This window comes from Nyctereutes procyonoides, unplaced genomic scaffold, assembly GCF_905146905.1.
Source record: "Nyctereutes procyonoides isolate TBG_1078 unplaced genomic scaffold, NYPRO_anot_genome, whole genome shotgun sequence".
NCBI classification, from domain to species: Eukaryota; Metazoa; Chordata; class Mammalia; order Carnivora; family Canidae; genus Nyctereutes; species Nyctereutes procyonoides.
In genome coordinates, this window is record NW_026575136.1 from 19,947,908 (window position 1) to 19,970,000 (window position 22,093).

Genomic DNA, 22,093 nt, shown 5'->3' on the forward strand with positions numbered 1-22,093 from the left:
TATATACAATGAGAATTTTCCTGGACACGAATGTCTCAAAATGCGCCTCCCGAGGCCCAGAAATGCAGCCATCACACACCGGTCCGTCCACCTCTACTCCACCCTCTGCCCCTTCCACTTCTCACCTGGTGTTTGCCAAAAAAATAACTTCGGTCTCACCCGAGGGAAGTATTTCCCACAAACCGAGGGAGGGTCTGTGTCCCTGCACTTACACAGACAGACTCACGCGGTCTGGATGATGCTTTAACAAGTTAAGGGGCCTCGCGCTTACTCAGCAGAGGAAATCTTTGTGTCTGTGAGGAATCACGCCAATTCCTATTAGTAAGAAAGGATACAGGGGCGAGGAAGCCTATTCTCTCATTGACCAGAAAAAGAGGCCCAGCGAAAACAGAGACCTCTGCCATGACCATCTGCAAAAAGGAAGGATGTTGTCAACTTTCTTCTCCCCAAAACTCTAGTGACCTCTGCCTTGACCCTCCGCAACCAGATACACAGGAACCGGCTCTTCTGCAGGAATTGAGAGCTTTACACCAGAGACTCAGCACTGAGAGGCTTGTCGCCGGAGCTATCTGCCCCGAACATTTGCACTCACATTCCAAAGATGTTTCCGTTGTGCTGGAATGGCTGTAAATTTCTTTCCTGCAGAATTCTTTCCAAACAAACTGCCATGAACTGTACTCTGCAGCTTGTGCAGCAGGAGTTCTTAACCAAGCACCAGTTCACTTCGTTGCGACCAAGCTTTCAGATGCTGAACAGGACTGAATTGGTGGCTGGGCCAGAGGAGGCAATTTTAAAAATGCAAATATATCCAGGGGGGGATAAAAAAAAAAATAAACCTCCAGCAGAATTCCACCTCTAGTGACATATGACTGATGCATAAAGGTAACATCCTTCACAGGCTCTGTTTAATTGCAAAAACTGTCTGCTTGCATTTTCCAGGATGTATTAAACAGGTTGTTTCAGAAATTCAAAACGGATTTGTTCCCATATCCTTAAAGAAAATGGGAGGGTGAGCGGGTTGGAGAGCAAGCATTCCCTTTCGAGCATAAGAAGAATGTACATTCTGTTTGGGTGAGGAATGAGACAGTAGAAAGCTCTGAATATGAGAGAGGATTATTAAATTCTACCAAGAGTTTGCCCAAGTAAGAAACCAATGCACTTACAAAAAAGAAAGCCTAAATCCTAAGCAAAATCAAAGATTTTAAACATACGATTAATACCGATATTGAAGTCAAAAAAAAAAAAAGGAAAGAGAAAGAAAGAGAAAGAAAGAAAGAAAGAAAGAAAGAAAGAAAGAAAGAAAGAAAGCAAGCAAGCATCTACAAAAACTCAATTGTCCTAAACCAAAGCTTACACTTTTGGCCATGGATAGTATTTTTAGAAGTGGGCTTTCTCTGGAGAGTGCAAAGTATGCAAATGCAGAGTGCACAGAGACACAAACACACACATGCTATACCTTTGTATTACACTGGCATTTTATTATTTAATTAAAGTACTCTTATTTTTCTAGCTCACGCATGCTTCCCCTGAGACGGCTTTGCTGTTAGCCTGCTGGCCTTGACTTCCAGCCAAAAACAATTCAGAAACAAAAAGGGACAACAAATCATATTTTCACAGACATTTTTATCTCTCAATACAACCCTGTTTTCACACAACATCATACAGCCCCTATGAAAACTATAATTTAGGGCAACAACCCACCCGAAACCCAGGGTCTGACGCATGGCTACATGAAGTATTTCTAGTGTAAGAAATTCGTAAGTTCTTAATTGCAAATAAACTCTTTTGATAGAACAACTTTAACGGACATTGCTGGTTTGCAAACAGTGCCACTGGTATCGGCTGATGGATTAAAAAAAAAAAAAAAAGGCCAGTGAATGCAGTTCTGATACGGCAGGGATCTAGAGACGAGGTGTTTATTACTTCCCAGCTCTGTGTTATTTCATTACTTTATAAAAGAGAGAGGCATCGGCAGATATTCAGTGCATCTCAGTGCCACAGTCTAAAATGCATCACCTAATTTACAAAACACACCGATTTACCCGGTTAATTCTCTCAGCCCTTCCCCAAGCAAGATTCTCACTTACCTGGTGGCAACCCTGTAAGTTTGATTCTCTCCCATAAGATGAGTATGAGCCCCTTTCTGTTTTACCTGCCAAGAGAAACAACAAAAAAGTGTAAATTATGTTTTTCCTTAAAAAAAAAAAAAATCTCCAGGTAACAGGCATCCACTTCTCTTCCCCGATGTTTACATACGTAAAGTAGGCACTGCTGGCAATGTATGCAAGCAAGAGAAGGAATAACACTTCCTCACTCTGGCTATGATAAACTGGAAAAAAAATATCCTTCATGCCTATTCTTAGCCAAACTGCTCCACACTTCCAAAAACTGTCATTCCAATGGCCTCCACTTTCTCTAACAAACAAATTGTCAGCCCTTATTTTCACTTTCTTTCTCTCACAAAATTTAAACAATTTCATTTTTATTTACACAGCAGGCAAATTATCTATGTAATGACCCTCGTCTAGTAATTCCCATTGATTATATTGACACTTAATGGTGAGGCCAAAGCTAATCAATCAAGGCTCTCCAGATGGTGAAAATAGCAAAGAAACTACTCAAAATTCTGAGACTCCCCTCTCTCTCTCTGTCTCTCTCTCTCTGTCTCTCTCTTTTTTAAACTCCCTTTCCCAGGGGGTACACCCCATCATGATCAAGATGATGATGGAATTTACACTGGGGAAGGGGGCTTTTGCAGAATGGTCCCCTCTGAACCCAAGTTCAGATCCTACCGATTGACCCAGTGGAACAAGGAATAATGGAACGTCCATGTCTTGTGCCAATTCTAACAACTCAGCTTTTATCTGTGGATAGCTCTACGGGGATGTATAGAGCCTCAGATGCTCTTTGGCCACATCTAAGGATACAATCAGGCTGCTTATTTGGGTTATTTCAGAAGTATGTTTAGCCTTAATAATTTGCAAGGGAGACAATGAAGCCACATTACAAGAGATCTAAGCAATAGAATTTAGTGACATGTGAAGAGCTGTCATAGAAAACCAACCCATATTAGGACATCAAAAAGGACCAGTGGCATGACCAAGTGGCCAGAACACAAACTCCATCCCACCCCACCCAAGACGGAGGGATACTTCTCTCTTCAAGACTAGAGCTGAGAGGGACACAGCACATCACACCCAGAACCCGACTATTCTTTTTTTTGTTTTCCAATGGGAAGATTCAAAACTAGTATTTGGAGAGATCAGAATTGAAATCCTTCTAAAGTCTACACCCCCAAGTTTTCCTCCCTCCACTCCAGTTAAAATAAATGTTAAAAGTAACGGCAGTCATTTTTTATCTTTTGGTTCAATGACAATGCTATTAGAGTCCACCTTCCTGACACCACACAAAGAACGGATCTTCAATAAATCTGCTATCCTGTCAAAAGTGTACCTGATACCGAAGTTCACTGTATTCATAAAATGGAAGATGATTTTCAAAGAAAGCCAAACCTGAGTCTCAAAATTAACCCTCTCTCCCTCAGTACTAACTTTTCTATTGGCTTCAGAGAATCTCCGACTTAGGAAAACACTCCTCCCTGCTCCCCCATATCTGGCATAGTGATCGGGGCAAAGCAGAAAATCAATCCCCATATCAGTTTCAATTCCCATGAAACAGGATACCATCTCATAGACTGTCAGTCTCCAGAGATCTAAGACAATAACTTTCATTGTATGAGGATTTTACATTAAAGTCAATATGCGTTTACCCATTTCAGAAGCATAAGTGGTCATATACACGTATTTACTTTTCTGTGTAAGTCAAATGTAGGCCACTTATACCCTTGAACTTCCCTTTATAAATATTACTAACAGAAAAGAGCTCGACCTTTACGAGCTACCAAATGAGGTATGTCCTTCCTTAAGCTCTTATGTCTGAAAAGCTTCACTACAACCACCACACAGTTCACTCTGACATAATATTCACTTGTTTAACTACCAGAAAAAGCAGGTGAGGAGGTTAGGGAGGCGGGCGGACAAAGATAGAAAGATAGGTAAAGTAGAATTTACTCTGACTTCCTAGGAAATTGGAACATCTAGTGTCCTGTTTGGGTAATTTCTAAAAATTGGATTGCAAAATACAGTAAGAAGGTAGAGGGATTATCCATCTCTTTTCTCTAGAAGGAATTACTGAAGCTGTCCCCTATAGAATCTCTCCACCTGGCATTATTTCCCAACCCGACTCCAACACATAGAACTGGAGGGATGAATTTTCCTACCAAGATTTGTCTCAATTCATATATATATATATATATATATATATATATATATAAAGTTGAGGCTATTCCTTCCATTATTTTAAAGCTAGAAGGTCAGTGCAAATAGTAAGGAGAGAGAGAGAAGAGAGAGAGAGAATGTGAATGAAAATAAATGGGAGAGAAAGGAGAGAAATCAAGAGAGGAGGAGTGAAATGAAAAGAGCAAGGGGCTAGGAAGGAAGGGAGAGAAGAGAATATGAATTCACGCTGCACAGAGTCCCCAAAGTACTCTTGGCTACATAGACCCGGCATTCTTTACTATCATATCAGATACAGACTGCTTAATCTTAATTTTGCTTGTTAAAAAATATTTATCCAGATACAAAAATAAACCCACTGCAAATTACAAGTTGTCAGGGTTAAAAATCTACTCCTGTTTGTGTGGGGGAGGATAAGAGACCAGCATAGACATGAATCATTCTCAGTAATTTGAGTGTTTCCATGACATCAATGGGCACCCGTCCAGGACTCTGTCGAAGTCTGCGAGGTACCAAAGAGGCAGCGCAGCCAGCAGGAGGCTGGGAGGTGCACTTTTTTTTTTTTTTTAATTTTTTTTTTTTTTTTTTTTAGGATTATGCTCCTTGTAAAGATTTCCTCTGTAGCATCCACTTTTCCCATCAGATAGATGGCTCCGGAGATCATGAGCGAACACGTTTCACTCTGAGAGTGTCAGCCTTTAACTTTATTACATCTTTTTGTTCCCAAATTCAACTATAAATCTGCCCTCAGAGCCCAGACCCCTGTTTGGAAGCAAAATAATCGGAGGCTGTGGACGGACCCCAGCACCTCCTCAAACGTGTCAGATCCACTGCCACCGTTTGCTAATGACAAACAGCAGCCATTTTACAATGACACCTCGTGCCTACGATCTAGACACGGGTAGATGGTTCTCGATGGGGGTGTGCGTGTGTGTCTTTTGTGTGAACTGCCCATTACAGACCAGCTCTGGTTCTGATGTCGACCTTCTGCTTAAAATTCACTGCCACATGGGTCTCAGATAATAACATGCTCACGACGCCGGGGACATGTTCGAGGAGGATTCTTGGGTGACTCTGCGCTCAGGAGCACAAAGCCCCGCACGCTCTGCGGGTCCCCGTGCCAGGCGAGGGGCTGTCCCCAGCCGGCCGCCCCCCGCTGGTCACCCCCGCTCACCTCCCGGCTCGGAGGCACCAGGACACCCTGTCCCCCCAGTGCTGGCAAGACAGGGCAGGGACGACCAAGCCCGGCGCGTTCACTGCGGAATTTTCGAGACGACCCTCCAGTCCTAGAATGCGACAGCCGCTGCGGATATTTCTTGGCACGAGGACAGCGGTGGCAGTGCCAAGCCCGTGGCTCCAACTACCCAGCCGAGCCGCAGGGGCAGCAGCAACCTCGGGGCCTCCGCTGCTGGGGCGCTGCTGTCCACATCTCAGGGCCTACGAGCACCCGTTAGCGGCATTTGTCGCATGCCCACCAAGGGGGGGGTGGTGGCTCGGAAGTACGAACCCCAAACCAATCTTGTCAGGCATTTGATTCATCTTTATACCTAAAAGCACCAAATGGTAAATCCTGCTGCCGGGGATGAGCTGCCCTGCGTGCAGCGCCCGCCGGGCCCTCTGGAGCTCACCGAGGGCGCAGGAGAGCTCCAGACACGGTGCACACGGGCCAAGTCGACATATTGGCTAAACAACTCTCCTCCACAAAAATGATGTGTACGAGGCGCATGTAATACTATGTCACAATTTTTTAAATTAAGCAAGAAAAACGCCGGGACTGAGCAGACACAACATCCATCAATCAATCCTCCTGGAGACAAAGGAGATCAACACGCAGCCCCTTCTCCAGAGCAAGTCGGCATCTACAGTGAGCAAACAATCCGGGAAGTCAACACGTGTTTTGACCAAATTGAGCCCATCAGCCGCTAAAACCTGTGTCTGAATTTGCCTATTAAAAATGGCAGCGATCGATGATCAATAAGGGATTCCCTGGCCTCTTCGGTTGCCCTTGAGAAACTAATCCAAGCAGAAAGCATAAGCTGCTTCCAATGTTTTAAAAATTTTTGTTGATCTATTCAATAAGCCTTTATCTCGCTGCCCCGGGAAGGATAAGGAAAAAGAAAATGGTTTTCTGTTTGTTTGTTTGTTTGTTTGGGGGTAGTGTTGTTAACAAATTTCTATACAATTCCAAATTTAATACTTTTATATTCCTTGTATCATTTTCAATTTGACTTCTAATTTATTTTTTTCAGTATATCCGTGGTACCCTATTGTAAGAGAACTCCAAGGGAACCGGATGAGAATGAAAACATTACTTGAAGGGAAAATGATCTCATAAACCCATTCATTCACAGGGATACATCCAAGCATTATCACCTCTGGTCAATTACTACAGCAGTTCTAATCCACATGGAAACACACAGAAAAAGGTTATTGAGAATATGATTTCTGCAGCTAGGCTTGACACAGAAGACCACACCGGTGGTTGACCAGTAGGGTAATCACAAGGTCGTGTTCGGGTTTCTAGCCTTTTGTATTCTTAAAAGGTCACTTTAAAAATCATATAAAAATGGTAGGTATCTCACCCAGCACTGAAAAAGATGCACCTGTACCAGTGGAACATACCATCCCAGGAAAAGGCTTAGTGAAAAATTATCTGATGCTTCAGGACAAACCAAGCAAGGCTGCTTCACTGTTAATCCTCATTCTGGGAACTGAAGAATGAGCCTTTTGTTCCCTGACATCAGACTAGGGAACTCATCATAACCATGTTTGGATCAGAATAAATCTCTGTCCCTGTCCCCAACCCCAAACCATCCCTGGCTACTGGATTTATTATTATTATTATTATTATTATTATTATTATTATTTTGCATATTGAAAAGACTATTTCATTAAACAATGACTAAAATTTTTCTGAAAATACACATGAGGCTATTATTTACAGCCCTTTCATCTTTTCCATGCTCACTTTTCCCTCCCTTGACCAAATAAGAATAGCTGAGTCTTTACCACGTATTGTCCACTATGCAAAGGGCTTTACATAGACTGATTTATTCAATCTGCGCAGTGACCCTAGGCGGTAGGTAATAGAAACACCCATTTTGTAGAGAAGGAAACTGAGATACAGAACACTGCCCAAGACTACACAGGCAGTAGGTGACCCAACCGGGAGTCAAACCCTGGCACTTTAATTCCAAAGGCTGTGCTCTTAGCACTATTCTGTGCTGCTGCTATTTAAACTGTGTCTGTGGGGGGAGGGGGGACTATAAATAAGCAAGAAGCCCAATACTGAAGACTCAAATCCCAGAGCTCAAAACACTCATGAATTTGATATGAAATTAATGAAAGTGTCTTATAGGTAGTGATAATTTACATTTACATGGTGTTTTAGCCCTAAAAGGTCTCTTGGTACTTTCGAGCTGTGCAAATGATGTACACCAGAACCTGTGACGTCCTACAACAGAACGCAACCATCTCCATGCAAACTTGAAGTGACTAATCAACAAAAACATGGCAGCAGGCGGCATCTCTAGACATTCCCTAAGTGAAGAATAGGACTTCGCCTTAAGATGCACAGAGAAGAGTGGAAGAAAAAAAATATCATTTACAATATAGGACAACGCAGCATCACTCACAAGGGCCTTCTCTAAAATAGTAATCCCAGTACAGATGCCCCAAAACAAAAGGAAGGCTAATTTAAAGGGCCTAGGAAATGCTACAATTTCTGGGGGCTGTCCCCCCGCAGAAATTTACAATATATCTGAACATGTTAAAGCCTCTGACAAGTCCTGCAATGAAGACACTTCATTTAGCTTAATACTGTCTTTCCTAAACTTATGTGAATATACATACCTGCACCGTATCTTTTTGTCTCTTAATCCCAAAGTCATGAGGAACTTCGGGAGCTACTATTATTAAAAAAAAGAAAGAGAAAGAAGGAAAGAAAGAAAGAAAGAAAGAAAGAAAGAAGAAAGAAAGAAAGAAAGAAAGAAGAAAGAAAGAAAGAAAGAAAGAAAGAAGAAAGAGAAAGAAAGAAAGAAAGAAAGAAAGAAAGAAAGAAAGAAGAAAGAAAGAAAGAAAACACCTTACCACTAGGAATGCATTGGGTTAACATATGCTTGTAATTTTCTATGAAATAAATAATGTGACCCTAAAAATCGTGTTTTATTTTAATTAAATTGATCTTAAAACACCGTTTACTATTTGTGATGTTTCTCTGTAGATACACCTTCATTATTCTCACTGGCTGGTCTACTTTACCCCAGGTCCTTTTTTGGTGGTGAGAGAATGCATTTGCAAGAAATCAGAAGCTGACATTATTCTTCCGATTTCTACAACTCAAAAGAGCCTTGGTTCTCTCCTACAGGCTCTTGCTGCACCAGGATGACCCGGTCTTCATCCATTGGCATTCAAAAATCCAAATTTAATAAATTTTATGCTAAAAAGAATTACAACTCAATTCCAGAAAATAAACTAGTCATTCCACAGCCTAGAAAATTCTCTTCCTCCCTGTCTTCCTAAATTGAGATGAGAAAGAAAAGGGGGGGGGGGGTGAGGGTAGGGATGTGAGTAGGCACAGAGTTTGTAGCAAAGGATAATGGGAAGCAGGGAGCTAGCCATCTCCCCAGAAAAGACTAGCATCAGTCTTCTCTTTCACTGATGTGCTTAAACCGTAAAAATAGAAAACTCAGTAATGATCTATAGCTCCGATCCTGGAAAATTATGAGTTTTGGCTTCATTTCGTCACTGATTCACCTCATCTCGTCTAGACACTGTACTGCCTTCAAAACAGTGGGTGGACTAAAATTCTAGATATGCCGACTATCTTGAGGCACCACCAAAACTCTTCCTTTGGGGGGACTTGTCTGTGGTAGAGAATCTATATTCGATTTTCCTTAAAGCGCTCACATTTGTAAAGCACTGTATGGCATGCAAAGTAATGTAACCTACATATTTAAGACAACACACCCTAAGAACTCCTCTGGGGGGCATTTTAAGCTCCATTTTTATAGATGAGGTCCCGAAAATGAGGAAAGAACAGCCAACTTCTAGGAGGAGGTGGAGAGGTTATACAGACATCAGGAGAGGAAGCTGGGACCTCAACTTCCAATTCCAGGACCAAAGCCCCTGCAGACAGCAGGCCACTTCTTTTTGGAGTGTTCTAGAGAGAATGTCAGTAGGTACTGAAGATTATTCCACCTGTCTTCCTCTCAATGCATACCACGACCCCTCCCCTCAAATCATTTTAACTGTTTGTAAGGCAAAAAGGAGTTCTCAAGTCCTTTGGTGGATAAAAATGCTAGAAACGATAAGCACTTCTGAGTGACCACCCTCCAGGACACCACAAAGGACTTTCTAAGAGCAAAAATAAGAAAAGTACTGCCTTAGACACGTGCCCTAGACAACAGCCAAAATAATCCCCTCACTCGGTGTCATGCTCAGAAGTGCGCATATTATCAAATTAAAGCGCATGAGTTTTATGCTTTATTTTCCAAATGCAGGAAAATCTTTCATTGAAAATAACGCTAATTCCACAGAGTGTGCAATTAATCAACATAATCACGGGGATAACTTAGCTGTTTGGGGAGGTGTGTCAAATAACTCTTTAAGGCCACTAAAGTGCCACTTCAGCCACCAGAGTAATGATTTTCTGAATCAGCAATTTGTACAAGGGTCCCCTGGAGACCTGAAGGACTAAGGGCAACCCCGAAATCACTCAACTTACTTCTAATGAGTAACTTACCACTGCCTTGATGTGAATAAGATCTTAATAGTCCTGCCTACCCTGTTTTACATTGTTATCGCAGTGTGTGCGTGATGACTGGCAACCACAGCAATTAAGGACTTGTGTGCCCTCTGAAGAAACAACATGAGCCTCTGAAAGCTCCTTTTTTTTTTTAATTTGAGGAACCATAATAGTCTTTATACAAAAATGAAGAAAGGTCAATCTTGCCACACATACGAAAGGAATCAAAGCAAGCACAGAGAAATACGCTCGCTAGATTCTAGGAGGAAAGGAAGACCCAGGATGGGCAGTAAGAAAAGCAATCCCCCAAATTCTCCTCTAAGGCTAAGAAACCTTGCTGGTCATGAGACCCACTAGTGAGAGGTTTCTTAAAACAGATTCTTGGGGTGTTGGGGTGGCTCAGTCCATTATGTGTCTGCCTTCGGCCCAGGTCATGGTCCCAGGGTCCTGAGATCGAGCCCTGAATCTGGCTCCCTGCTCCTCCCTCTCTTCCCTGCTCACACTGTCACCATCTCTTGTCTCTCTCCCTCTCAAATAAAGAAATAAAATCTTCAAACACACAAAAAAAAACCCCCAGATTCCTGGCTTCTCTACCCCAGGCTATCTGCCTTCGGAAGAGTAGGATCTGGTGTTATATATATATATATATATATATATATATATATATATATATATATTAATAAAATTCCATTGGTTAGTTTAACAAGCCAGGGGTAACAGGAACCAATTTAAGTGACAGGCACAGCCTCTAAGGTTACATTAGCTGAAACTTCAATAAACCTGGGTAGCCTGATAGACAGCAACAACAAAAAAAATAGATTAGTACCCGATTCAACCCATTTAATCAGATTTTTAAACACAAACAATTGTTGATCTCTGAGGACCTTTCTGACGGTTCTATTTCAGAAACCTTTTTCTGGCAGCATACTTGGCCTTTCAATTTGTTCATCTCCACTGATGAAGACTGGTTATTTCAAAGAAATTAGTCTCACATTTACGAAGGAGAATTTATTCCCGTAATAAATGATGGAATTCCAAGACATGAGAGTCCTAGAGGTGAAAGGTGGCTCCTCTTCTATCAGACCCACTGGCTACTGCTCTGAAAATATCCCTTCCCCATTCTATCCCAAGTCAGAAGTCACCTTTACACTCCAGGATCAACCTCTAGCAAACATGGTTTGATAAAAAGGGCCCTTTCACCCACATATTTACCCCTTTCTGTGCTCTACTGAAGGCATTACAAGTCCATACAAAGGGAGAGAATCTGGTCCTTTGATCCCTCTGGAGGAGATCTATGACATTTCTGGTCAGATGCGGTAGAAAGATCACATGAATACTCTGTGGCCTGGTTAATTCTTTTTGGAATTTATCAGCAAAATTTAAGAAAATCTGTAGCTGCATTTCACCATGCAAATCACTTCTGGCAATCAACTATTTGCTCCCCAGTAAGCTAATGTTCTAACAGAGCCTTCCTGATATTAACTGTAAAAAATAATACTGACCAGACTCTGTGTAAGCCACAGTGGGATAGAAAAGAGGAAAAAGTTTAGGATTACATTTGTTATAGTGTCTATAAAGGTAAATTATATATTTTAGCAACGTGGCATGGAGGCAATGGCCTCGGTTTTCCAGCTAAGCTTGCAGCTAACAAAAATATAACAAGTATCATCTCTCAAAGAAACCACAAGCACATTTGATATGATACTCAAGACTGTACAAAAGTAAGATGCATGGGCATCTCAGGAAGATTTTAAATATAGTTTAGACATGTGTTAAAATATATACAAGCATTACACTTACATAGATACACATATACATAGATAACATTTTTTAAAATGTTAAGTTTTTATTTAAGTAATCCTTACACCCAACATGGGGCCTTAACTCTCAACCCCAAGATCAAAAGTCACATGCTCTTTGGACTAAGCCAGCCAGACGCCCCCATTTCCAACCCCAGACAGAAGATAATGCAAGTATCATTCCTTTATCTATGTTAGGCGTCCGATATGTTGGATGACTGTTTCTCCAGCCTTAGCACTGACTCGCAATGGGTCTATATTCCCTAAACATACATCACTGAGAAGCTGGGGGGAAAGAGCTCAAAATTCAAAATACAGTTCAGAGCATCCATAGAGCAAAGAATGGGAAGACTGCTGATTCTTGCACCCGCTCTTCCAGGTCAACTCTAAGACATCAGGCCCACGACAAGCAAAAAGTGGAAGGTAAACAGGCCCAAAGTTCTCAGAGCCCAGCTCCTCTGTGACACTAGTCTCTGCTAAAGGAAGACAGTGCTTCACAGATAAAATCACACGAGGCGTGAGTCCCATACTATGATGTTGAAGGGAAGCCTCCCAATTACTGCATCCATGAGCATGACTACAGCAAGAGCGGAAGGGGGGCACAGGAAGGAAGGGGAGAGGCCGTGGGAAGGACGGTCAAGGAGAAGAAGGGAGGAAGGACAAGGGGAGTAGTCAGCATACTGACCTCATACAACCAAAATAGCCAAGAAAATAAAATACATAACAAGGACTAGGTGTCTACAGACAGCAATTTTCAGTTCTGAAACTTGCAAAAATGATCGCCTGAATCATTGCAAAAGAGATCCAAAACACATGAGATATGGAAATAAATATTGTTTGGTGCCCCTGCGTACTATGTGTTGGCTGCTGGTACATCAGCAGTGGACACTATCCTCCAGAGGTAAGGATTTAGATGGTTGAGATGCTAGGTTTGCTGGGAGCAAACCCAACAATGTCCATCGGTCAGGGGAGAACAGGCGGACTGAAAAGCACAGAGGAGGAGAATCCCAAGCAGAACTACATCGTGGTTGGGACACCTGGGTGGCTCAGTGGTTGAGTGTCTGCCTTCGGCTCAGGGCGTGATCCCGGGGTCCAGGGATCTAGTCCCATGTCAGGCTCCCTGCATGGAGCCTGCTTCTCCCTCTGCCTGTGTCTCTGCCTCTCTCTCTCTCTCTCTCTCTCTCTGTGTGTGTGTGTGTGTGTGTGTCTCTCATGAATAAATAAATAAAATCTTTAAAATAAAATCTTTTATTTAAAATAAAAAGAACTGCATCGTGGCAACAGGAGAGATGTGTATTCGAGGTTCCATGCAAGATAGCTATTATAACTGAGATAGGGGCAACTTGATATTTATTAGAATGCAGGTCATACTTCTTTGACAATGTTAAATACATCAGAGATACTTGTATCATTTACTCAAAACAAATTTTAAAGTAACTGATACCTAACATTGACAAGGCAGGAAACCGGGGGAGGGGGGGGGACCTTAAGATGACATTTCCCCCCTTCCCTAACTCTACATGTACTCTTTGATCATCCCATATTTTAGGGAGCTGGCTGGGGAATTTTGAGGTCATTTGCTTACAAAATCAGAGAAATTTGCAATGTAAGACAAAAGAACAGCAAAATTCTAAACTGCTCTCTCTGGGTAACAGCTCCCAAATTGACTCAGTAGAGTCATGTCATTTCAGAGATACACAGAAATCGCTTATACATAATTAATTAATATGAAGAATTTGATGAAACCTCGTCAACAAAAACTGTTGGTACTTTAAAGACCTATCCATTAGCCAGAGCCCCGGTCTTCACGACCAGGATCCTAGGATGCTCTCCATCCAGGCAGTGGCGGAGAGGCCAGGAGGCTCCCTCTTTGACTTAACTTGCATAACTTGGTCCTGCGACCTGGGAACCTGGGGATACAGGGACCATCAGTCAGTGACTTGCTCCTTTAACATCTCACACTCTACAAACAATAACCAAAGGGGGCCAAGCAAAACAAAAAGTGGTTTCACTCTATATCTACCACAGAGGACAGCTTCATTTGGTCTACAAGGAAACCAAAAATGCCTTCATGAAACACTGCGATGTAAATATTCATTTTCCTTCACGAGGCAGGAAAACCAGTGACGCTACCATGGAGTGTTCCTCTAGGAGTTACCTGCCACATCTATTATCCACAGAGCCACGTGGCCAAATTCCAATAATTTCTCTTTCTGAAGTCCACTCCCAACTTAGTCAAACAAGAATCCTTACGTGTAATCAGGCCAGGAGGAACTATGAAAGCAATGAAAATGCACAATAGCTGGAAATATGAAATTGACCACTTAAAAATTCAAAACCGGCAGGTACTCTACATGTTATTTAAACTATCGGGATCTAACAAACCAACCCCCAAAAAACGTTCTTTCCTTTTCTTTTTAATTTTGAAAGATTTTATTGATTTATTCATAGAGACACAGGCAGAAGGAGAAGCAGGCTCCCTGCGGAGAGCCCGATGCAGGCTCGATCCCAGGACCCCAGGGTCACGCCCTGGGCCCAAGGCAGGCACTCAACCACTGAGCCACCAGGTGTCCCAAAACACTTTACTTTCAAACAGAAGCAAATTTGCTGTCATCCTCCATATTAACCTACAACTTTATAGTCACTACAAATATATGATTGTTTTTTTTTTTTTTTTAAGAATGCAAAAACAAAACACACCAAAACACCCAACCCTGAAAAGTAAAAGAAATGAAGAAACCCTCACGCGGGCCGGTTCCAATGTGAGAAGCCAGCAGAGGGCGCGCACGCCCCGACAAGAGCCCACCGGCCAGGCACCACCCAAACTCCGGGAGGACTAAGCCTACCAAAATTTGAACACAGGGAGGGGGGGGAAATATCATCCTATCAGTGGCATTAATGAGACAAGTGCGCTCACTTTAGGATCAGTGAGAAATATACACAAGTACACGTTATTAGATACTGACTTTAACAGAGATTTCTTAGCTTTTAATGCAAGTTGTCCATTAAAAAAGAATTCTTTGTATGGAAGTGTGGTTTATATCAGTTTTCAAGGTCACTGTAGTTTTTTATAGCTCCATATTAAAAAATTATCTATAATACATGAATTTGTGGAGTGACCTATATTAAATTCCTAACACATAAACATTCTTGTTTTGGTGAGTATATTAAATTAACTTTTGTAAATAGAGTCTCTTCTAGTGTTTTTCCATGTGTCACATACAAATCTACTAATGAATTTTTGTAACCCTGGAGCAACCCACTATGTATCATTTATGTATCATCATGAGATATATAAGTTACTTATTTTTCCACTTGTTTGTGCTTGATTGATAATTTGGGTCTCTATTGTAATATTTGGGATTACAGTAGGTTATACTAGAGGAATCCCTGACAGCTATGTATGAACATATACATATAGAAAGAGCATCGTTTATTCTTTAAAGGAAGTTTTCCTATGAATGCAAAAGCTGCAAACTCCTCCTAGAGCTCCCTAAGCTTGTGATTTCAGAAACAATATCACAACTTGAAAAAAAGAAATAAATTACTTTGCGAAAGCACCAAATTAAAATCGACATCAAATACTATGATTTTTCCATTTACATATAAAAATTAAATAATCCATAGGATGTTCAATGTCTAATTTCAAATAGATTGGGATAAACGGAAGGTGTGCATTTAAGTTTCAAGATAGGAAGCTTGGTAGGATAATTAACAGCCACTTGTCCATCCACCTAAATGATCATTTCAACCTCACATCTCCTCACAAAACAGAAACAATGAAGCCATGTAACATCTCCGTAAGGTGATTTTTTTTTTTTTCTTAAGCATTCTCAGTAGATTTGGGAGTTGAACTTAATTTACAGCATCTACAAACCAGGTGGTTTAGGTTACATGTAGGTCACGATAAATAATACTTATCCTTCGGCTGATGTGGCTACACCATTTCTGCATAAGTTAAAATGACGATGTTTTATTATTCCTAAGCACTCAATTCTGAAATGTTTGCACAATCTGTTAAGTCCAGGCAAATTTAAACGATTTTGACATGCAGCCTGCTAAGGCCAGTGACGGGGATAATGCCTCTTTACGTGGGTAAAATTTTGTGGCATATAGGTCACTCTCTTAAGGGGAATCAACTGTGTGTCTCTTCCTTGCATTTCCACCACAATCCTTCATCCTGCAGCCTGGAGCTGAGAGTGAGATGCAAGAAAGGAGCCGAGTGCTCAAAGCAAAAATCTGCTTCCAGGACAATCCATTATATCTGACAAGTTAAATGTTCCATGGTAGGCCATATGGCATGAGAGCAGGCCCGACGATGGGAGAGGGGAACTCGGCAAATGCATCACAATTAAGGAGTTTGGCTACAGACTTTACTTTGAATTACTTTTTTTTTATTAAATTTTAAATGCAGTCCCCCCAATTTTTAAATGAATCCCTTTTATGAGACAATTTCTAAAGAAGTTCCACGATTTCTTTCCCATCTCGTGACTGTGGGTACTGAAACCTCAAGGCGAAGAGACACATGGCCGTTTTATCAAATGGAGTCTCAAAGAGGAGGACCTGTTAGCCCCCATTTAAGAAATTTCAAGAGAAATAATAAGTAGACTCTATCTGTTCACCAGATTAGAAATATGTAAATGAAATTGGTCCTTAGATTGTGATGTTTGAGTGAAACTGATAGAACATTAAATTAATTGGGTTTCCATCCTAAAGTCTTAATTCTATTTTTTTTTAATTTTTATTTATTTATGTATGATAGTCACAGAGAGAGAAAGAGGCAGAGACACAGGCAGAGGGAGAAGCAGGCTCCATGCACCGGGAGCCCGATGTGGGACTCGATCCCCCGTCTCCAGGATCGCGTCCTGGGCCAAAGGCAGGGGCTAAACCGCTGCGCCACCCAGGGATCCCTCCATCCTAAAGTCTTAAAAAAATCTTAAAAGCCATGCAGTCGTAACTGGCACGTGCCTGTTTTTTCCATGGTTTACTTAATATTTATCAAATTAATGAATTTACTGAAGAGTTCCTCAGTTGAAGTTAGCTCCTAGCAGGCCACCAGAAGGGAACTCTGCACACGCCTGCGAATCCCACATGCCAGAGACAAGTCTTATAAGCTCTCTAAGACACTCCTTTACACAAGGTGGTCCATGGCAATAAATACCGGTTTTTGGAAACAACGCCATAATAATAATATCATTGAGATTACAGATATTTAGATAAATAATATCTGGACCAGGATCAAGGTGCCTATGTATTATTACATTGAAGGAGGAACACGAAATGACCAAAATAGTATCATGAAACCACATACACCACCGTTCATCATGTCATTCTTTTAAATAAAGAAAACAAACGTTCTTACTTCTCCCAAAGAATTCTCAAGGAACAGGACTGGACATACACTAAAAACTGAAAAAACCCTTCTAGACAAGTGTCTAAATGCAGCTGGCCCAGCATCTAACAGTCGCCTTATACCCTCAATTCCTGGGGATGACACATTCTTAAGGAAACATATAGACTGATATAGGTAGGCATACACAGATACAAATTGTAGTGGGTAGGTTCTTCTCCACAATGACCATTATCATTCAAGTATTCACCCCGGTGTGCAAACATGAAATTCATGACAATTGAGAGAAACATGCATGCATCTTTCCGAAAGAGAAGACGCAAAGACTCATTTCCCTAAACTATTTTCACTCTCCATTTCTCCAGAGGGTCACTATTTCCCTCCAATGTACCCGCTTCTGCCTTAATTAAGAATAACGTTATTTCAAAGAGCATATCCAGATACTTTTAAAAAATGGGTCATTTTTCTTCACGTGTAAAATTAGTAACACATGTTCTGGTGATCCCAAAGTTACTATTTGTTAATAATGAAATATAATCTCATATTTGCATCTCTCTTATTTTTGAACATGAGAGAGTTCCTTGAGTTATGAAGATGGCACGTGGATTGTGAATTGGCTGTTTGCATCAAAGATCAATTGTTACAGCTCTTTGTTTTTATCAAGTGCTTCCACACAAGCTTCAGCATAATTCTGTTAGGTAGTACCATAACTATTATCATTAATCGTTTCACTCAATATGGAAGGGAAAAAGGAGATTCAGAGAGGTTAATGTATTTGTCTTAGGGCACACAGCTGTGTAATGGAACCGCATCTGCCCAAGCCTACCTCTGCTGTCAGCATTGTATCGCATTGCCACACCATATACTTCATGAAGAAGCATGAGCATTAAAAAGAATTTAGGCAAGTGTTACTTAGGAAGGCATATATATACATATATATATATATATAATTATACATATATAATATATATACATATATATTACACATTTTTATTTAATATTGAAGGAAAGTAGCCAAACATTCTGGTATTACGATAATGCCCAGCTTGAAAAAGACTCCAGAATCCTATGCCTGGGTTTTCTGGAGGAATGATTACATGCTCAACACACAATTACATATGAACCCACTCACCCACATACACACACTTGTAAGATGTAGCCATGCACACCTTAGCACCAATAGAGTGCACTGGGCTGTTGAGTACTGTACATCCTATTTCTCTGTATCCAGATCCATATTTTTATTACTGTCCAGATGGTAAAATAACACCTGATCTGAAGGGCTTTTAAGTACAGTAATTGTCAACGTTCAACTCCTACACTGTTAACAAATTGGAGAAACTGGCCTGCACTGGGTTTTATATGTACTGTTTCCAAACCAAAAGTGAAATGCAGTTAAAAGTTTAATAATCTGAACACAAAAATGCCCACATGAAACTCTTTACAAAGAAAAAAAAAAAAGGAGAAATCATTACTATTGAGAGAAAGCCCGTGAACTCCAACAGAACCGAACATCATATAGCAATACAGTTGTGTTTTATAAGGGAAAAACACATAATGTGGGGGGAAATGAGGTTACAGCTAGCTGTTCAAGAGCCATTCAGTCCTATCATTTCATGAGGCCTTTCTCTGCACCTTTTGTTTTATGGGTTCACTAAATAAAAACCAATTAATTTTTAAATGTACTTGTGTCTCCTTTTTTTTCCTTCCTGTTTTCTTGGGTGAGTTTTTTTGAGGGTTTTTTTGTGCATTTTTATCCCACATATAGACACAGACCTTAATCATAAAGCCAAAGCATTTATTATCTCACCTTTTTAAAAATATGGATTCTGGGATGACCCCTGAAATTTAGGCTAGGCCCTCCTTCACGAAAAATATACTTGAGTAAATGACAAATGCCTTTAAAATGTTTTAGCAAGTTACTTCCTAATCCTGAGTGGATTCTTTTTTTTTTTCTCAAGCAAACATTTTTGCAAATATTTAGGCTGCTTTGATACGCAAATGTTCTCCCAAACATTTCCCCCAGCCAGCCACTGAAATCTCTCCACAGACCCCAACCAATGGGAAAGTTTGCAAGGGAAATCTGAGAAACAACTGGATAAGAACACTGCCAGGAACCCTGGCTTCCCTGGCCACAAACAAATGTTGATTTTGTTGCAATACCTGAAAGGAGTCCTTGGGATGTTTTAGTCAAACTACTTTAAAATTCTCAGTCATGGGGTTGTAATTCCCCTTGACTGAAGCAACAGCTTCTGGGGAGGGTAAAACTGTCGCCCACAGGTTTCCTATTTCAGAGTTCAATAACTCCAGTAAATGTGGCTTGCTGCTGGACAGTGAAAATCTCATCACTTTAAAAAGAAAATGCCCACAGGAATTAACATGTGTGAAACAGCAAGCAGGGGGAAAAAAAAAAAGAAAGCAACAAATAACAGCGTGACCAGGGTCTCAAATCCTAACAGGTATAATATGAGTGCTTTAAAAAAAAAATGTTCTCCCAAGGGAATAAGCCAGGGGGGAGAAAAGGTCCCTAGAGCCATCTTTACCGTATAAATAACTCAAGAAATAATTCATGCAAATGAGAGATTTCTAGAAATAAAAACAAGAGGGTAGCATTCCAAAATAACTTGTAAATACAGTATAAATACAATTATTACGAATAATAACAAAACTCCAAGACTTCTTGTCCTTTTTGCACTCTACTTCAAAAACATCCCCAAAACCTGGTTCAGGAAATAATGAGATTCTTCAATAACAGATCAACAAATCATCTCAAGCCATGTCTCCAGTTTTTATTCAGTCACATAAACCACCAGAGGCTAGCCACACAGAAAACAAAACCAAATTTCAGGATTCTGGTAGCTAACACCAAGCTAGGTGTTACTTAAGGAGGTGTGAGTTGGTGTACGTGGTGAATTTGGTGGGAGGAGAAAAGTTAACAGTGAATTTATCAAAGGCAGTGGGACGCTGAGCTTATGAAATTAGAATGATCTGCTTCTCAGCCACTAACCTGCTCATCGACACTTGTCCCTTCACTTCTACCGTCATTTCCTCATTTACACATGTTAGAAGTGGTCAAAGGTTTCATGGGATGTGGTTTTGACAACAGCAGCAAAGTGCCTAATGCCACAGATTTTTAATTGAGCCCAAAATACAGATTTTGGGGGGCGGGGTGGAGGACCAATCACAGCAGGAAGCGCTTTAAAAGGGGGGAAAAAGGAAACATTATCTTGAATAGTTACTCTGCACTTAGTTGCACTGTATGAAAAGAAAAGAAAAGAAAAGGGCTCTATAAAATGTCAGAATTAACCGATCGTTTCAGATTGCTTACAGGTGAAATTCCACCATCTGGATGGGCAGTTTGCCCGCATAAAATAGAAGTAAACTATGAGGAAAAAAAAAGTAGAACCTTCTTCTGTCTGCTATTTTAACACAATAGATTTTAAGGGAAAGAGGACAGAGCCACCATAATCTCCAGACATTGACACACCATGAACACACACACACACACACACACACACACACACATTCATGTACAAACTGAGAAAACAAAAGTTGAAATGAAGCAAGACACTGAAATAAAATTCTGTTTCTTGGAACTCTGAGACCTAATGGGGAATAAAAACATAGTCGTTCTTAATTGCATAATAGAGGAAAAGATTTACTTTCAAGTCCTCATTAAATAACTGATGAGACTTCCTATTTTACTGAGATACTCTAAAAAAATAAGACCCAGCATATCAAAGTTTCTATCTTCCCCTAACAAGGCATATTTATATTCTTTATTTATGCTGGGCTAGCAACTTTAGGAATTACAATTTAACTTTAAATAAACAGGAAACTGCATCTTAGGAACTGCCTGAAGTTGTTTTATATCATTTTGAGAGTGAAAACGCTTATAAATTTGACAATTTTGTAAAAGAAATACGCTTTCATTCTCTCTTTTTCTTAATCCTCATATAAACCCTTTTGAAGAAATATTTAGCTCAGAAAAAAAAATCTGCCTTAGTGAAAATCATTTTTGTAACCTAATGATCAAATCTAAAATCAGGTCAGAACTCTTGTTTAGGTTTTCCTTTCTAATGTTGAGGGGGAGATAGAGGACTTCCAGTTGAACTTTAGGCTAGCATGACAAAGCATGGTACCAGGTTGGCACCAAATGGTTATTTGCCAATCTACAGTCACACGTTTTGAAAGCAACACAAAGAGAATTTAGAAATTAATAGCCCTCTGTACTGAATGCTTGTCGATAGCCCTGTTCTGGGGTTTCTGGGTATCCATTTTGATTGTACGGTGTCTCTTAAAATTACATCTGAAGCACAACACTAAACCAGAAGTGTTGAGTGAGAGAATTATGGGCACATTCCCAAAGTCTTACACTAAACCACAAAGGGAATACACGAAAAGAAAAAGCACTAAAAAACAACAACAACAAAAAAAAAAAAAACCAAAAAAAAAAAAAAAAAAACCCCAAAACCATCATCCAAAAAAAGAAGAAGAAGAAGAAAAAAACCCACCCTGAATAGAGAAATAGAATACTTGCTTTTCTTTCGACCTTATGGGTAGCACACGGAGGGAGGCACCAGAAGATCTAAGCACAAATACGTGATGAAGAGTCGCCAAAAAGCATGTGGATGAATAAACTGTCGTGGCGTAAATTTGCCAGCTAGAGGACAGAACACAACATGCTGAGGCTTGGCTGTCCTAACATGTTTTACTATGTAAATTTAAATAGTCTTGAAAGGGAAAAAGGAAGAGGGGAAAAGGTGGAGGGTTTTTTTTAATATTAAAAAAAAAAAAGTTTGCCAGAAATTCTCCTACTTGGGTCACAAATAAAAGTACGTTTCATTGCTGTTATTGAAAAAAAAAAAAGAATCTAGTTCTTAGGCTAAAACTCATCACATGT

At 40.5% G+C, this 22,093-nt stretch overlaps 1 protein-coding gene across 16 annotated transcripts in view; it reads right to left on the bottom strand.

Moving 5' to 3' along the window:
* Positions 1 to 22,093, bottom strand: part of LOC129495544 (transcription factor 4) — a 356,507-nt gene that overhangs the window by 174,612 nt on the left and 159,802 nt on the right. For 14 of the 16 annotated variants that reach the window (XM_055303161.1, XM_055303148.1, XM_055303145.1 and 11 more), the window contains one exon: positions 2,088 to 2,152. In XM_055303161.1, the coding sequence (XP_055159136.1) occupies positions 2,088 to 2,152 (65 nt within the window). Of the gene's footprint in view, positions 1 to 125; positions 204 to 2,087; positions 2,153 to 21,704; positions 21,723 to 22,093 lie in introns of those variants that run through there. The other 2 variants (XM_055303159.1, XM_055303154.1) reach the window with 2 other exon arrangements.